General features: G+C 41.4%; 1 protein-coding gene across 1 annotated transcript in view; it reads right to left on the bottom strand.

Annotated features, from left to right (window-relative positions):
- Positions 1-18093, bottom strand: part of DROSHA (drosha ribonuclease III) — an 88612-nt gene that overhangs the window by 57360 nt on the left and 13159 nt on the right. Inside the window, exons 8-13 of the mRNA XM_064160832.1 lie at positions 16637-16723; positions 16442-16528; positions 10477-10548; positions 8848-8929; positions 6644-6718; positions 1603-1772 (exon numbers count right to left, since the gene is read on the bottom strand). Of these exons, the coding sequence (XP_064016902.1) occupies positions 1603-1772; positions 6644-6718; positions 8848-8929; positions 10477-10548; positions 16442-16528; positions 16637-16723 (573 nt within the window). The remainder of the gene's footprint in view (positions 1-1602; positions 1773-6643; positions 6719-8847; positions 8930-10476; positions 10549-16441; positions 16529-16636; positions 16724-18093) is intronic.

The raw sequence follows: 18093 nt of genomic DNA on the forward strand, positions 1-18093 counted from the left end.
GCAAATTGAATGGATTTAACTTGAATGGATTTATTAAATGTAATGCTGCCATACTTAAAAATATGAACTTGAAAAATGTATTTAGGAAGTCACCTTGGCTGCAGTTTGGGGACAGGTTTTTCAGTCAATAAATTAGATTTCCCTTTAGACAGGATACCAAGTTCCACTCTTTCTGCACAAAGCTAAGAGGCTGGACTACAAGCAAAGGAGGAAAATGAAGTCAAAGGAAGGTATTACAACCAAGAAAGTTGCATGGCTATCTGAAATACTAGGTCTGGATCATGCCTTTACTACTGAGATAGCACTTAGTGTAAACAGAACCCTGTAGCTTTCAGTGGATGTCATTCACTCCTTGTGACCCACGTTTAAGGCACAAGGCTAAATTCACAGAAACACTGGAGCTGAAAGGAGCTGTGAGAAAATATGCTTTAAAATACTAATTGTTCCAAAAATAATAAGGCCACAGGGCTTTCAAGCTTGGTACTAAAATTAATGGATGCATTCATTAAAGTACACATAGGCAGGAAACACCTTTTCCATATTCAGGGCAGAATCTGAATGGAGCAATTCATATAGAGTGAGGGGCTCAAATGAGGAAGATCAAAGAAAACAGCAAATAGTTACTAATTCTCTGGTCTTGTGTCAGGGGAAAGAGAATAAGCTAATGCACATGAAGACTGTCAGACTATAAGAAAGCAGAGGAACAGACTAAACTAGTGTTTCACACACAAAATATAGCCATTCCTTCTAACATGCACATCGAAACTGTGCTCATCTGGACATCTGCCCTTCAGTGCAGCAGAGGGGGCAATTCTTCCCAGGACTGGAACAAGTCAGCCAGCTGTTCCTACAGCAATCTGCAGCTGTCACTGGTCATTTTCACCTTTCCAATTCAGCCCATAGCAAACTCTCTGAAACAAGACACGTACAGAATCACAGAACATTAGGAGTTGGAATGGACCTCAAAAGATCATCCAGTCCAACTCCCCCTGCCACAACAGGCTCACCTAGAGTAGGCCACAGGAATGCATTCAGGTGGGTTTTGAGTATTTTCAGAGAAGGAGACTCCACAACTTTCCTGGTTAGCCTGTTCCAGTGTTCTGTCATCCTTACAGTGAAAAAGTTTTTCCTTATGTTGACATTGAACCTCCTATGCTCCAGCTTGCATCCACTGTCCCTTGTCCTATCACTGGGCATCATTGAGAAGAGCCTAACTCTGTACTCCTGACACTCACCCTTCACATATTTATAAACATTAATAACATCACTCAGTATCCTCATCCCCAAGCTAAGGAGTCCCAGCTGCCTCAGCCTTTCCTCATAAGGGAGATGATCCACTCCCAACATCATCTTTGTGGCTCTGCGATGGACTCTTTCAAGCAGTTCCCTGAGGTCCTTCTTGAACTGAGAGGCTCAGACACAATATTCCAGACGTCGCCTCACCAGGGCAGAGTAGACAGGGAGAAGAACCTCTCTCAACCTACTAACCCCTCCTGTTCTAATACACTCCAGGATACCACTGGCCTTCTTGGCCACAAGGGCATACTGCTGCCTCATTTATGTGCCATTGTGTCATTCATAAATCAGAATTATTTGCTCTACCATGCCAGGGCTGGTAACAATCATCCCTTTGCATTCCTCTGCATACTTCTGCCATTCCAGTTCTTCCCACTGCAGCATGTTGGCAATCTCCTCTTCAGGCACCAGGGCTTTACTGCATCGTAACAAGTAGAGAAGAATCTGATGCATTGAGAGCACTTCTTTTCCTCCATCTTAAAAACATAAATAAATAAAAACAAACACGCTTCAGACAGTCATTCCTAAAGCATGAGCAGAAGAGGAAATATGCAGAACACAGAATGTTTGGATGAGCAAAATAAACAGCAAAATGCTTAAGTGACTTGACAAATAGGAAAGCCAATGTTTTATTGATGAACCCTGCACATGCACAAACACTCTGCTAAACTGGGAGAACTAATGGTGGTGGTGATGGTAAAAATGTCATTTACATCATACTGTGAAGCTGAAGTTTCTAACTTGCCTGCAAAAACTTTAAAAGGAGAAGGCAAAACAATCAGTTCCACTGTCCAGTTACATTTTCCTTTTCACACTTTTCATCATCCTTTTCACACTGGCACTTTAACAACCCTTAGGCATTTATGCAGCTTTCTTAAACAACACTCCAGATATTACAGGATACTTTGAGATGAATGCATCGAGTTATCCTTGCATTTTGAACTCATCTGTAGTGCTTGCATGCTGTTCCTGCAGTTAATCGAGACTAAACGGCCTCATGTCTTCCTCTGCCACTAAATTAATCAAGGGCAGGTTGAAACTGTTAAAATACTTCTGAGACCGCAGGCAAGACATGCAGCAAAGGCTTCCTGTAACAAAGGAAGCCACTTAGAGTTGTGAAGATGCAAATACAAAAGCTGATAAACCACTACTTAGAAGACACTGACCATTCAAACTCAATGTATCTGCTCATATGAGTAAAAGGACAGATGCAGTACTACAGTGCATTAATTTTGACACTTCTCTCAAACTTCCTTCTCCAACAACAGGGTATTTCTATGTAGGTATGGAGACATCTTCAAGTTTCACGTCCACAAAGCCAACAGGATGCTGGGCATTAGCAGCACAGATAAACAAGTCACTGTCCCACTCTATTCAGCCTTGTCACACAACACCTGGAGCACTGTGTACAGTTTTGGTCCCCACTATACAAAAAAGATGCAGACAGGTGGAGAAGAGTCCAGAGAAGAGAATAATCAGAGGTCTGGGAAGTCCTTGGGAGATTCCAATTGGACTCCAGAAAAAAAATTCCACGATGAAAACAGACACTGAAATCATCTCTCAAGGGAAGCAGTGGATTGGCCTACACTGGGCACTTTTAAGACTCAGACAGGGTGCTGAGCCAGCTCATTTAATCTACACTATCACCTAGAAAGGCTGGACCAGATGATCCTCGGGGTCCCTTCCAACCTGGTGTTCTGTGGTTCTGTGAAATGTTACTTTCCTCAGAGAGCAGCAGCTATCTGGTCCTGTCCCTGAGTACATTCTCTCCATCACTACAAGCACTGCAGTTGGAGGATGATACTGCAGCACGAGAAATGTGATCCCAGACACACAGGGAAAGTCTTGCAGAACTGTTGCATAACAGCAGTGTTGTGTAAGATGATGCCTTCTGTAAGACATCTAAAGACATGCAAATAAGAATCACAGAATAGTAGGGGCTGGAAGGGACCTCTGAAGACTGAGTCAAAGCAGGATCATCTGAAGCAAATTACATAGAACACATCCAGAAGAGCCCTGAAAGTCTCCAAGAGATGGAGACTCCACCACCTCTCTGGGCAGCCTGTTCTACTAAAGAAGTTCCTTCTTATGTTTAGATGGAACTTCCTATGTTCAAGTTTATGCCTATTACCTCTTGTCCTGCCACTGTGGACCACTGAGAAGAGCTTGGCTCCATCTTCCTGACACCCATCCCTTAGATATTTGCAAGGATTAGTAAGATCCCCTCTTCAGCCTGCTCTTCTCCAAGGTAAACAGCCCCAGCTCTTCCAGGCTTTCCTCATATGATAGATGTTTCAAGTCCCCTAATCTTACTGGCACAGTGCTGGACTCTCTCCAGTATTTCTTTGTCCTTCCTGACCTGTGGTACCCAGAACTGGACACAGTACTCCAGATAAGGCCAGCAAGAGCTTCTCCTACTTCAGAAGGAGTTACAGCACTATGGTGATGATGAGAGTGAATGATATAACTTGACCTTTTAGAACAGTCAACCTCGTTCAAGCTCCAAAAAGCCATCTTAAATGGGGAAAATATGTCCAAACCTCACTAGGAACAGAAAATACATCTAAATAGCTACAAAGGCCATGCACAAAGTTTTCCTTCATATTGACAAGGAGCTCAGTTTACAAGGCCTTTGTCTTATGAACAACCAGATGATACTGTCACACAAGAGGCAGCCCATGTGCAAGAACCACTAAAAAAGAGGAAAAAAATAAATAAGTGTAGTCTACACAGAAGACTGTGTACAGGCTGCAACAGACAGCAGTTAGAGACTTGAACTTTCCTGGCTCAGAGCATACCACACTTGAGACCTCAAATGTCCTGGTTTGTTTGGAGTTTTTTTTTGCTGTTGTTTTCCTTTTTTTTGACAGTTTTGTCGGGTTTGGTTTTTTGGATTTGTGGTTTTTTATTTTTGTCTTTTATTCTCTTAATCTTAGAATGGCTTAGTCTGAAAAGGCCCTCAGAGATCATCTACTTCAACACCTTTGTCATGGGCAGGGATGCCTCTCAACTAGACTCAGCTGCCCAAAACCTCATCCAATCTGCCCTTAAGTTGAGCTTCTCATCAATCAACACCTCCAAGTCTTTTTCTTCAGGGCTACTCTCAACCCACTCTGCACTCAGACGGTATTTATGCCTGTGTTGGCCAGACCAAGATGTAGGACCTTGCTCTTTGACTCGTTGAACCTCATGCAATTTGAGGTGGGCCCGTTTCTCAAGCCTGCAAAGGTCCTTCTGGATTTCATCCCTTCCTTCAACCAAGTCTGCTGCTCCACACAGCTTGGTGTCCTAAGCAAACCTGCTGAGGGTGCACTCAAGGCCATGGCCCACATTGCTGACAAAGGTGTTGAAGAGCACTGGACCCAGGACTGACCCCAGTGGCAGCGAACACACTACAGCAATCATTCCATGTGCTATGCATCTCTGGCACTCAGTTAACCTGGTATGGTTAGCCCAAATATCAGAGGCCTATCTTTTGGTAACCCACACAGAAAATCTGCCATCCCAAACCTTCTATTTTCAGACTACATTAGAAAAATTAGAAAGAAAAGTCAAGTAGAGGGGATTGGAAATTGGCAATTAATTTCTGTCATTAAAGAGACAGTTGATGGATGTCTGGAGATTTGTTAGACCAATGTATCTTCTTTGAAGGGACAAAGTATATATAATGTTCTCCATATATACCTGAAGAAAATAAACTGCCACTCTCTGGAAATGAAAAATCTCCAAAGACATGTCAGAAAATAATAGAGAGGGTAAACATGATTAGGGAAAAAACCCAAAACATAAAGATGGTAAAAAGGCAGCTATACATGCAAAAATATCAGGAAAAGGATATTTTTAAAGAGTTAAAAGGCTGAGAACTCTAAAGAGGAAGCACAAACAAATACAGAGAATTCTCCTCCCATCAATAAGCAATCCAAAAACGCTGAAAGAGCTTCCAAACTGAACAAATGAGACAAAAAAATCCAAAGTAACAGGAAAACACCCTTAAGCTATACAAACCAGGCAGGGCAAACATTCTCACTTTGTGATGAGGTCAAGTTAATCAGCCACATGTGGCTTGATGGCTTATTTTGTAAATTGCTTCAGTAGAACCAAATCAATGTTTGCTAGCAAGCCTCAGAGCTCTGCTTTTGATTGAACAGTGTAGTGTATCCAGGAAGGAACAACAATTACAAACAGAGTCATCTAGCCATCGGTATTCTCCACAGTAATGAGCCAAACCTCATTTAGCTACAGCTATAATTAATATCCCAACTAAGTTTCAAAGCCCAGAGCAGAGAGCACCTCCAGGGCACAGCCTTCTTGATGAAGATCGTTACAGGTCTCATCTGTCCCCCTCAGTCCAGCAGCTGAAATGCATCCTCCTGTCCACACAACCCCTCTAGAGCAATCATTGGCAGGATCTCAGCAGGACACACTACCAACGGAGCCATGACATTTACACCAACTGGAAGTCTGCCCCAGCATCTTAACATGCAGTAAATGCCTGCATGAGCTGTTCACTTAATGTGAACACAGTGCTCCACACTGAAGCTTGGCAAGCTAGGGCTGAATTTTACTGCAATGAAGTTTTTTCTGTCTGTCATTGTTTGCTGCAAAGTATTAAGCTTGCATTAAGATAAAGGAATAGAATCAACCAGGTTGGAAGAGACTTCCACGATCATCCAGTCCAACCTATCACCTAGTCCTGTCCAATCAACTAGACCATGGCACTAAGCACCCCATCCAGTCCTTCCTTGAACACCTCCAGGGACAGCAACTCCACCACCTCCCTGGGCAGCCCATTCCAATGGTAAATCACTCTCTCTGTGAAAAGCTTTCTCTTAATATCCAGCCTATATGTCCCACAGCACAATTTGAGATGGTACAGCACATGCACAGGGGTGCCAATCATGTTGACCCTTAAAATCAAACATCAAGAATTTTAGTGCAATCATCTAACATCCTGAAGAGGGCACACTGAATTCAGTTTCATGTGTGAGATTAGGCAACAGCACTCCTCAAATGCCATAGATCTACTGCAGAGTAGGACAGGGATGACCCAGAGCTGACCCAAACCAACATTACAGATACAGAAGCTGGAAACAAGACTTGGCCTGCTCATACAACATCTAGTTCTGAGTAAACCACCCAAACTTCAGACAAAGGCACCAGATCTCTGCACTGACCAAACTATTTAACCAGCAACAAGATTTTTGTGGCTTTCCTTGGTGAGGTGTTCTGGAGTTTGAATTAATTTCTTTCTCTCTTTGGGGGATAGGGGTGTTTAGGAAGGGGTTTGTGGTTTTCTTGGGGATTTTTCAGATCTAACTTCCATAAAGCTACATGGTACAAAGATTACCTGGAAGAAATCGCACAAATCTTGGCATGAAGTGAAACCTGGGGCAGCAAACAGAATCATTTTCAAGTGAAGGACCTTAAATATGAGAAAAAGAAAGAGGAATACTTATAAACAGCAACATATTTGCAAAAGAAGAAAAAAAGTCAACATGGCTGCACATGAAATCAATTAACAGTGAATACATTTGATCAGGCTTAAGTTTCACTCAAAAATTAACAAAATGTACAGCAGAAAGGAAGAGAGTAACAATTCAGAATCATAAAAACAAAGAATTGTTTGGGTTGGAAGGGACCTCTAACAGTCATCTAGTCCATTCCACCTGCAGTGAGCGGGACACTCTCCACTAGATCAGGTTGCTCAGAGCCTTGTTAAGCCTGACCTCAAATATCTCCAGGTATGGGGCCTCAACTACTTCACTGGGAAACGTGTTCCAGTGTTCCATCACCCTCATAGTAAAGAATCTGTTCCTAACATCGAACCTAAACATACTCTTCTCTAATTTCAAACCATTGCCCCTCTTGCTATCGCCACAGGCCTTTGTAAACAGTCCTTTTCCAGCCTTCTTGTAGGCTCCCTTCAGGTACTGGAAGGCCACTATTAGGTCTCCCTAGAGCCTTTTCTTCTCCAGGCTGAACAACCCCACATCTCTCAGGCTGTCTTCACAGGGGAGGTATTCCAGCCCCTTGATCATTTTCAGTGCACTTCAACTTCTAGTGAAAGCCTTCCAAGGGCCAATTTCAAAAGAAAGCCACAATATCTTAAAAATAAAAAGCATCTAACAAAACCACAGTAGTTTTATTTAAAACTGTGCTATAGAAAATTGTTTTGTGTAATTAATTCACTACAGCCTTACAGACACAAACACCAGTTTATTAGTCCCTTGCAATCAGTGGGCTGTGTTTTGGTTACAGTGACAAAGATAAGGAAATTTCCATGATGCTATTTTGTAGCTTTTTAATTTCCTATTTCATCATCTAAAGCTTTACATGAAATAAACCCAGTAAGCACCCAGTGATAAAAGAGAAAGAACAATCAGAGCCAGGGATAAGAATGATATCAGTGATATCAGAATACATTCTGTATCAAACCAAAAGAGACTACATAAAATATATGAAACGTGTCTACTCCTCTGTTTAACTACAGTAATTGTGGAGTGCCCCTCCACAGACAAAACCAAGGCACCAAAACACACCTACAGATTCTGAAATCAAATTCCCCTCTTATGTTCAGCCTTCTGTAAGACCATGGGAAGGATCATCTCTCAAATTTTCCTTTGTCACTGTCCTTAGAGAGACATGTATTTTCATCTTGTCAAGCCAAAACCATTTAGCTCTAATGATACCCCTCCATGGGTGACTGTAGGACATTGTTTTTCACACTGACTGTAGAAAAACACTGAGTAACTTCTTTGTTAGCTTGTAAAAACAGAGAGAATCATTTACCTGACACCTTGGCTTTCAAGGTAACTATAGATAAATATATTATAATAGTTACTGTTTGAGAAAAAAAAGGTTTTGATTAAGAAATTTAGTTCATCTGCAAGAATACTGCACAATGTTTGTGCACTTGAATTACTGCAGCTTACAATTATTAACTCTTCATATCTCCTCTTCCTGAAGAAAATAGTGGAAGCCCCTCCCTCTCATGTAAACCAGAATTTGACTGTTCTTCTGAGGTGCCTTCCCACTTCTTTCTTCTACACCAAAGAACATAACAAAATTAAGTCCAATCACAGAATCATTTTGATAGGGAAAGACCTTCAGGAAGATCAGCTTCAGCCATTCTCTAAGTCTAGCAGGTCTGAGGCTAAACCATGTCACTCAACACCACATCTATGCTTCTCTTAAACACTCCCAGGGATGGGGATTTAACCACCTCCCTGGGGAGCTTATGAACTCTTCCAATGAAGAATTTTCTTCAAATACCCACGTAAACTTTTCCTGGAGCAACTTGAGGCCTCTTCCTCTTGTCCTAGGACTTGTTACTAGAGAGAAGAGGCCAACCCAAATTTTGCTGAAACTTCCTTTTCCAGTACTTGTAGAGAGTGATAAAGTCTCCTCTGAGCCTCGTTTTCTTCAGATTAAATAACCCAAGTCACTTCACCTGCTTCTCATAAGACCTATTCTCCAGGCTCTTCACCAGCTTTATCATCAAAGCTGCAATTAATTATAGGTTGGTATTTTTCCCCCCTAAATACAAGTTACCTTTAAGATTCCAGTCATAGAGCTCCAAAATATCTTTGAACAGATATGAAGAGAACAATTCAAGACCTCTCACACAAAAATTCTGGGGAAAGAAACAAAGCAACCAACCAGAATTAGACAATAATGTAACACTATAATATCACTCACATCTATTGAAATAGAACAACTAATAAAACAGTGTCTTCATGTTTTTGACTGGCAGACACTGGGCTCTGAAAACAGGATTGATTTATAGGTAATCATCCACTCCAACATAACAGTGACCTCTTCAGAAAGCACTGTGATGAAGACTTTTTAGTCACTGTCCAAAACAAAACTGCAAGTAGAAATCACAAATCTGCATTAATTTGCCACACACTAAACCCATTTCAAACCTAAGTAAGCTAAAAAGATTATTTACTTCTGAGAAGGCTGTCCTGTAATTCACTGTTTGCTACATGTTCAAAGTTTATAAAGCACCACCTGTGACAACATGATCACTTCAAGTTGCATTGCACATTGCTATGGAAGATTTTGACCTCAAAAGACAAGAAGAAAGGAGGGGAGGAAAAAAACCCAATGACAACTGAAAAAAAAAGAGATTCTTCTCATCAAGTGGGGGGAAGCAGCTCCTGCAAAGCAAAGAACTTTCATTTGCAAACGAAGGAACTTAAAAAGCTTTCCTTAATGAACAAAATTAGGCCAGGTTGGTATAAATTGCATGTGTATGATACTGGCCATAAATTCCAAATTCATCAGCACAACCTCTTTTGTAACAATGCATTAACAGATATTCTGCAAGTAGTGCTGTAGCCAATTGAACAGGAGTGAAAAAAATGTAGAATTCTACTTTCTTAGTAGCCATTTGTTACTTTAGAACAAGATGGAGTCAGCACAGCAGATGCAGTGAGAAGAAATTAATTGCTTTGATCACATACAGCTTGCTGAGGAATTTCAGGGTTCTTGCAAATATTTAGATGCTGTTGAGCAACAAAAAGAGAGAGAAGTAGAAAGAAAAAAAAATGTAAACATATGTGACTAAATTAACCACTGATCCTATCTTTGTAGTTAGTATGCAGTGGTGTTTCTGTACCTCCACATGCTGCTGAACTGCAGCAAGTTACTCCACAAATGGGCTTCACTAGGGATTTGTAATAGTAATTAAAAAAATATACAAATATATATATAAAAAACTAAGAACCAAATGTGCTTTCATTATATTCCTTGGCTATTTGCTCTGGCAATAGATAAGCATGAAGTTATTGATAAGCAACCTTCAGAGCTTCAAACTCATGGTTAAGATTCAGCTCTGCCAGTGACTGACATGGTCCTGGCAAAACAGTACCTCCACATGTTTTATTTTTGTTATCCATAAAAGGAGGATAAGAGTACCTGATGTGTGTTGTATATAACTTCAAATTAAAAGAAGCTATGGATATAAGCACCTCTTAGCATTTGATTTTAATATATGATAGCCTAGGTAGATGGATTTATGCCGGCACCTGTTAGTGCAAGTCCTTTTTCAGCCATTCATTCAGAACACAGCCTGTCTCACACACTTCATGAGATGGGATTCTGAAGAGCTTAATCCATTAAGCACATCAACGGCTCATTACCTAATCTGACATTTTGACTAATTACCCTTCTTACCTCAGGCATCATCTCCTCAATGAAATGAATTGTATAGTCAATGTTAAATCTGATTACTTTACATAGAGGGATCTGGAAGGAAAACAGAAATACAGCATTGAAAACTATACAGCATCAGATGTACACTTAATACAGTTTTGTATGCAAAAGCATCACTGTCTGCTGAAAAGGGCACTCACTAAAACAGCTGCTCTGAGGAATCATGAAAAGACAAGCAAGTGCAAGAGAAGTAACAGTTCTAACCTCCACCTCTGTAATAACACAGAGCTGACAGGAGGGATTGTAAAGGAAGATTAAAGAATGCCATCTACTGGAGATGAAATTTTGCTTCAATGGAAAAAACAAAGCTGAGTAAAGCTATATCTTCTCTCTCTTGTGCATTTGGAAGTGAATTCATTGCTGGTGATAACAACACGTCAGATTGATACAGCGACCCGGAGGCAAGGTGTTTTCAGCACATTGCCGGTTCTGTTATCTATACTGTCTTCAAACATGGCTTTAAGGCACAGCAACACAATGTAAGGTTTATCCTAATTTCATCCAGTACATATTCTCAGAATTTCACTCAAGTAACTAGTAAGAGAAACATCTAATTCCTTTTTTCCCCCCACAGTCTTTGAAGAAAGGCTTCTTTGTTTACAAAATCCATGGACTGTTGAAGGTATTTAAAAACAGGATTTCTTGAAGCAAAAAAAAAAGCTCCATTTCCACAAGGCTACAGAAATGCCTAAGGCTATCCTACATATCTACAGCTTTTAACAAGTTTTACTATTCACTGGTCTTGCAAGCATGAAAGAATTTTAGAACAATTCAATAGTTTGTCAAAGTGAGGCAATCCAAGGTTAGTTTGCATTGATAAACACACAATAATAAACACCTGAAAAGTGCTGAGGGTGCACTTAAATGAGTGGACTTAGTAGAGGTGAAGCATCCAGCTTGCATCTTATTGCAGCCCACTGTCAAACATTTGGACCATCTGGCTGCAAAAAATCTGTTGATATCTGCACAATAAACTATGGCTCTGCATCAAACAACAAACAAAAAAATCTGCATTTCCTACAATATTAAATGAGAATACAAAACCAAAAAGCTTTGGTAGTCAGTTGTCCTGTAGAAAAAAAACCCTGTTCTTTATATCAGCAGGGCTTTAAAAGAAATAATGAAAATTGCAAGGAGCACTTGCTTACTTTCAAACATGCAAGTTCAACCAAGGAAGGACTGTCTGATTCAGAAACTCAGCAGTCTGAGTATTCTTCTTTGTGTTAAATAGAAAATGACTATTTTAAACAAGTGACCTTGACTAAAATTCCCATGCACTAGAATTCCACAAACACAAGTATATAGCAAAGGAATACCTGGTTGGAATTGTACAACTGTTTTGTTAGTGATAACAAGAACATTATAACTTTTTTTATGACTCTACTGATTATTTTCCCTAATGTCTGACCTGCTCTATTATTACTCTGTAATGGCAATAACAGTAGTAAGACTTCTAAGGGTGCAAATACAAGACTTCAAATTTGGTTCATTCAAAGATGCTGGCCTTCAGATCTGTATTTTTACTACTCTTTATCACTTCCTTTTTATCAAATACATTCCAAAACCTCTCTCGAACAGCAGTTGTGGTGCCAAAAATCACCTCAAGACAACTACTGACTGCATGCTAGTCCTGTACCGACAAGCACTTTTATACTGGATTTTGGCATTAGTGGTGCCAAAGGCAGCAGACTCCTCTCGAAGGAGTCTTTACACCTGCTACTAGCAGAAACTGACAACAGTGTTGCTTTACATGTTTGTTGTCTAGTGCAGCTCAGTGTCTTCACTAACAACTCTTGTCAGACCAGAAAAGTTTTCCTTGTTCTCGGTACATTAAAGATTTCTGTAACTCTGCCTTCTTGTCATGGAATAGACACAAAAATTATATAGACAAGATAGGCTCTAACTTTCTAATAAAACTGCTCTTTTTTGCTCATTTGCAAAGTGAAAATATAAATGCCTCAGGACAAACCTGCCTTGAATTCCAAGACTGAATTAATGTTACCAGGAAGGAGTGTTTCACACTGTGACACCATAGAGACCTTTGAGATCATCAAGTCCAACCGCTCGCCTAGAGCTCACAATCCCACCACTACTGCTAAGCTCCTACCATTAAACTACATCCTCAAGTACCACATCCACACATCTTTTAAATACCTCCAGGGATGGTGACTTCACCACCTCCCTAGGCAGCCTCTTTCAATGCTCAATAGACCTTTCTGTGAAGGCATTTTTCCAGCCTGAACTTCCCTTGGCACAACTTGAAGCTGTCTCCTCTTGTCCTGTTACTTGTTGCATGTGAGATGAGATTGCTTCAGTCTCCTTGGAGGCAGTTTTACAGGGGGACATTAATACAACTGTTCTCTTTTAGTGTTAAAATGAGAAAGTGTAGTCTTGAAAGGCACTGTCCTCCTCAGCATGCCACACTCCTCCCATGACGTCTGGCTTGGTGAACTACAAATGATCTGCAACCTTGCATCTCCTCACAAATATTTAATGGTCAGGATTTAACTGTGATTATTCAGGTTTGCACTTGGGATCTTCACTCTCTCACTGACTTTTTGTTAGCAAGAGTTCCTTTCCCAGCAGAGCTTTGTCATATAGATTATGCAAGCAAACTGTCAGGAAACAAAATACCATCTTCTTGGTGCCTTTCAGTTCCAGTATTGGTTCACCCAAGGATGCTGATGTTCAGATTACTACTACTACTACTCTTTTAACACTTCCCTTTCATCAAATATATTCCAAAGAATCTCTGAAAGCAAAATTATGCTGCAAAAAAATCACCTCAAGACAGCCACCAACTGCATCCTAGTCCTGTACTGATCAGCATTTCTATATTGGGCTTTCTCGTTGATGGTGTAGCCAGTAATAATTATAAAACCAACCAACCTCTACATTTGAAAACAGCACTTGATGTATGAAGATAGCAAAAAATCTGCAAGTGTACAGAAATTAAGTATTTAAATGCTTTTCATTGATATGGTGTCCAGGTTTAAGCCATGAGCTGCCCAGAGCTAAAGGACAGAAAAAGTATTTCACCCTAAAGCAATAAATAAAAGCACTCACAAAAAAATTGGAGGTTAAATGAGAAAGGCTATTTACAAAAGTAACTGAAAGTGCACAAAGGAAATAGAAATCATAGAATCACAGAATCAACCAGGTTGGAAGAGACCTCCAAGATCATCCAGTCCAACCTAGCACCCAGCAGAAACCAATCAACTAGACCATGGCACTAAGTGCCTCAGCCAGGCTTTGCCTGAACACCTCTAGGGACAGCGACTCCACCACCTCCCTGGGCAGCCCATTCCAATGCCAGTCACTCTCTCTGCCAAGAACCTCCTTCTAACATCCAGCCTGTACCTCCCCAGCACAATTTGAGGCTGTCCCCCCTTGTTCTGTTGCTGGTTGCCTGGCAGAAGAGACCAACCCCACCTGGCTACAGCCTCCCTTCAGGGAGTTGTAGACAGCGATGAGCTCTGCCCTGAGCCTCCTCTTCTCCAGGCTAAACACCCCCAGCTCCCTCAGCCTCTCCTCACAGGGCTGTGTTTCAGGCCCCTCACTCCTTTGTTGCCCTTCTCTGGACATGTTCCAGTCAAAACCAGCCTTGGCCTAGTTCTTCTCCACCTGGGCCTATCAAGCCTCAGTAGGCCTCAGTCAGGCCAAAACCTTTCCCCTGCTCCTCACCTCAGGAGGCCCCAAGTAGGCCAAACTGACTTCCCTCCAGGACAGATCCACCAGACCTCAATGCCACCTGCCCTGCCCCCAGTGGGCTCAAGAGACACAAGATGGGGCCTCAGTGTCCCCCCAGAGCAGGCTTAGTAGGCCTCAGGGGCGTAGGTAGGAAACAGCTTGCCAGGCAAGGCGGCAGAAGGCTGCTCTCCCCCACAGGCCAAAGCGGCAACAGCTGCCACATGCGCTCAGGCAGGAGAGGAGGGAGAGAGGGCGGGAAAACTGCTTGTGAACTCTCCTTATCAGAGAAGCACACAATCAACCAGGTTGGAAGAGACTCCCCAAGCTCATCCAGTCCCACCTAGCACCCAGCCCTAGCCAATCAACCAGACCATGGCACTAAGTGCCTCATCCAGCCTTCATCTTTGTAAGGAGATGCAGGGATTAAGGGATGGTATAACACCATTACCATTTCCTTCATCCACTCTCTGGGTACTCCCTGTCTCCTGAAGGAATTTATCTCTCTGGAGGGACACTTAGTCATAGAATTACAGAATGTCAGGGGCTGAAAGGGACCTCAAAAGCTCATCCAGTCCAACCCCCCCGCCAGAGCGAGATCACCTAGAGCAGATCATACAGGAACACATCCAGGCAGGCTTTGAAAGTCTCCAGACAGGGAGACTCCACAACCCCTCTGGGCAGCCTGTTCCGGGGCTCTGTCACCCTCACAGAGAAAAAACTTTTCTCATGTTTCCATGAAACTTTCTATGCCTCAACTTCCACCCATTGCCCTTTGCCCTGTCATTGGGCATCACTGAGAAGAGCCCAAGTCCTCAATCTGTAACATATGGTTATATTATAATGAAAAGGAGGGCAGTCAGGTACCAATCATGTCCTTTTCTTGTCAGATTTGCTTCCAAAGCATAGAACAAATTCCTTTTAAATATGTAAAATTCTTAATAAAAGCTTGCCTAGCTCCTAAAGAAGCTGAACAGATGTCAACAAGTACTGGACACATTTAGTTAGCTTTAAGAAGAAAAAAAATCCTGATAAATCCTCTGAAAAAAAGGCCATTTGTCATTTATAAGGAAAAATTACTTCTTGTTGTGGTTGCTTTTTCGGTAATTATTCCAACATAACTTCCTCATTCAATTTAAATTCAATTAGCAGTTTTAATGACTTATTCCATGGCTTATTTCACTTCCAAACTGTGAAAGGCAGTACTCAGATGCACATCAGTGTCTTAGCCACAGCTTGACGACAATGCTTAGCAGCACCAGTGAAGACAAAGTCCAATATTCATAAGCACAAATGTCCTCCCTCGATCTCAATGCTAGCAAGATGTTTCTAAGGTTGATGTAGAGTTCTGCTTCGGGGCATGTAGTGGGTTGAAATTATCCCCAAAATAAAATAACCAGACTAGCTCACAAGGTCTGGAAGCAAAATGAAGCTATGTTTGCAAGCAAGCTAAAATTTAGAAGCATAAAATACAATGCATATGTACAAAATATATTTACATATACTTACAATTATTTACCATTCATAAATAAAACAAAGAGTCCCTTGGACAAGGGAAAAAAAATAAGTGAAACAGCTGCTCCTCCACCCCCACCATAAGGGAGGAAGAAAGAAATCAGGCCCCACTGCTGCCATCTACTTGGCCATAACATGAGTCTCAGCCAAGGTCAGTGAAGCCATGCACAGGGACTAGCCAGCAGTCAGTGTGAAGAAGAGAAAATGGAAGGAAAAAACAGTTTGTGCAGCACACTATATACTGATTAACCACCCAATGGAATGACACAGACTCATCTATTCTTTCGCATCCAATCCCCTACTGTAGTTACTTTTTATTCAAATACATCCAGAAAGTTCCTGTTTCTTGTTTGTAATTTAGGATTAGGTGAGAGGGTTAGCTCTAAACCACCACAGGGCAGGACCAGCTTGTTCTTTCCCTGCTGTTTCCAAACTGTAAATAAATGTAAATATATTCTGTACATATACATTGTATTTTATGCTTCTAGATTTTAGCTTGCTTGTAAATATAGCTTCATTTTGCTTCCAAACTTTTTGAGCTAGGCTGGTGATTTATTCTGGGGATAACTTCAACCCACCACAACAGAGAATACACAGGAAAAGGGGTGGAATAACATATTAACCCCTCAGGAAGAGCTTCATTTGGTTCCAGCACTGTTAACCCTTAACCTACACCACCTTCCAAATAAAGTCCACATACATAGGCAGCAATACACGTACTTACATTTGTTAGTGGAGCATGTGCAAACATGGAGAACCCTTCAAAGATATATTCATGGTCATCATACTCAATGACAGTAGGTCTGTCTGTCTTAAAAAAGCAAACAACACCATCATGGAGTAAGCAAGAAGCAGCAGTACTTCCATCACTGAAAACAAAACTAAGAGTTCTAGTTCAAAAGACTTATAAAGTACTTACTAAGAAGTTTGTGGGAGGCGACACAGTGATTCGATAGTGGTATAGCCTCCCAGCATTGTTGGTCATGGGGCGACATGGCTTAATGGGCTTAAAGAAAGAGATAAAGTGGAATTCCATGTAAAGTCAAGGCAAATTTAGATTAAAAGAGAGAATAAAGCAGTTCTAACAGCCATGAAATATGCGCTACCAAGAATTAAATAAAAGCAGGTAGTCGTAATTAAGCATTCTGGGAAAAAGGCAAATGTGGCTTTTTATATTTGTGCTTCCAGAAATACTTTTAAAGCTATTCAAAAGGAAAAAAGTAAGAGTGAAAAACATTGCTGTAGAGTTTTCTTCTTCCATTTGACTCTCCATCTTTCCTTAGGCACAGCAGGCAGTTGTTTACATACCAGACTAATTTCCTCTTTTATATAAATTTGTTTCAGGAAACTGATTTCAAAAGCTCACAAAAAGCAATCTGGAGCTCGCCTGAGATTTCAAAGCATGTTATCAAGATAGACAGGTATCAGCTCATCTGCCTGGGGCAAATCTGAGGCATGAAGAGAAGGGATTAGTCTATCACTAGGGAGGTCGCTCTGGTAACCCTGCTCTGTCAGGCTGTAATGCCTGCTTGTGAGATATAAAGGCAGCCAGCCCTCCATGCACTCTGATGCAACACTGAACACCTGGGATTCCTGTTTTCTCTTAGCTTCTTCTGAAGCACCCCATCTTAAAGACCTAAAAATCCTCAACAGTCAGACAAAACAAGTTTCTCATGTGCCCTACATCTAATCTGCTGCAGCTCAAAGGCTGCCACAAGTCTGTTTAGAACAGATCTGTCTGCATGGAAAAAAAAAATTAAAACCAATCCCAGCAGTTAGCAGTGCATTACACCAAACAGCAGCACAAAATTTGGCCTGATTGCTATGGCAAGATCAGTACAGCACTGTGCAACTGTGCTTTGCAGAACCCATCCAATAACCCTGGAGAAAAGAAGGCTCCAGGGAGACCTTATAGCAGCCTTCCAGTACCTGAAAGGGGCCTAACAAGAAAGCTGGGAAGGGACTTTTTACAAGAGCTTGTAATGACAGGATGAGAAGGAATGGATTAAAGCTCGAGGAGTGCAGACAGACTGGATATTAGGAAGAAATTCTTTACAGTGAGGGTGGTGAGACACTGGAATAGATTGCCCAGGGAGGTTGTGGATGCTCCTTCCCTGGAGGTGTTCAAGGCCATGTTGGATAAAACCTTGAGCAACATGGATTAGTGGAAGCTGTACATGGCAGGGGGCTTGGAACTAGATGATCTTTAAGGCCCCTTCCACCCCAAACCATTCTATGAATCTTGAAGTGGGTGAGAACATGAAGAGATTGCTTTGAAAGTAGAAGCAATAGTAAAAAACCAGTAACTACACTGCTGACAGGGAGCAGAAAGCTTGTTACGAAGTCTTCGTGCCTGTCTGACCTCCAGGGAAGGTG

The sequence above is a fragment of the Pogoniulus pusillus genome, chromosome 21 (genome assembly GCF_015220805.1).
Source record: "Pogoniulus pusillus isolate bPogPus1 chromosome 21, bPogPus1.pri, whole genome shotgun sequence".
NCBI lineage: Eukaryota > Metazoa > Chordata > Aves > Piciformes > Lybiidae > Pogoniulus > Pogoniulus pusillus.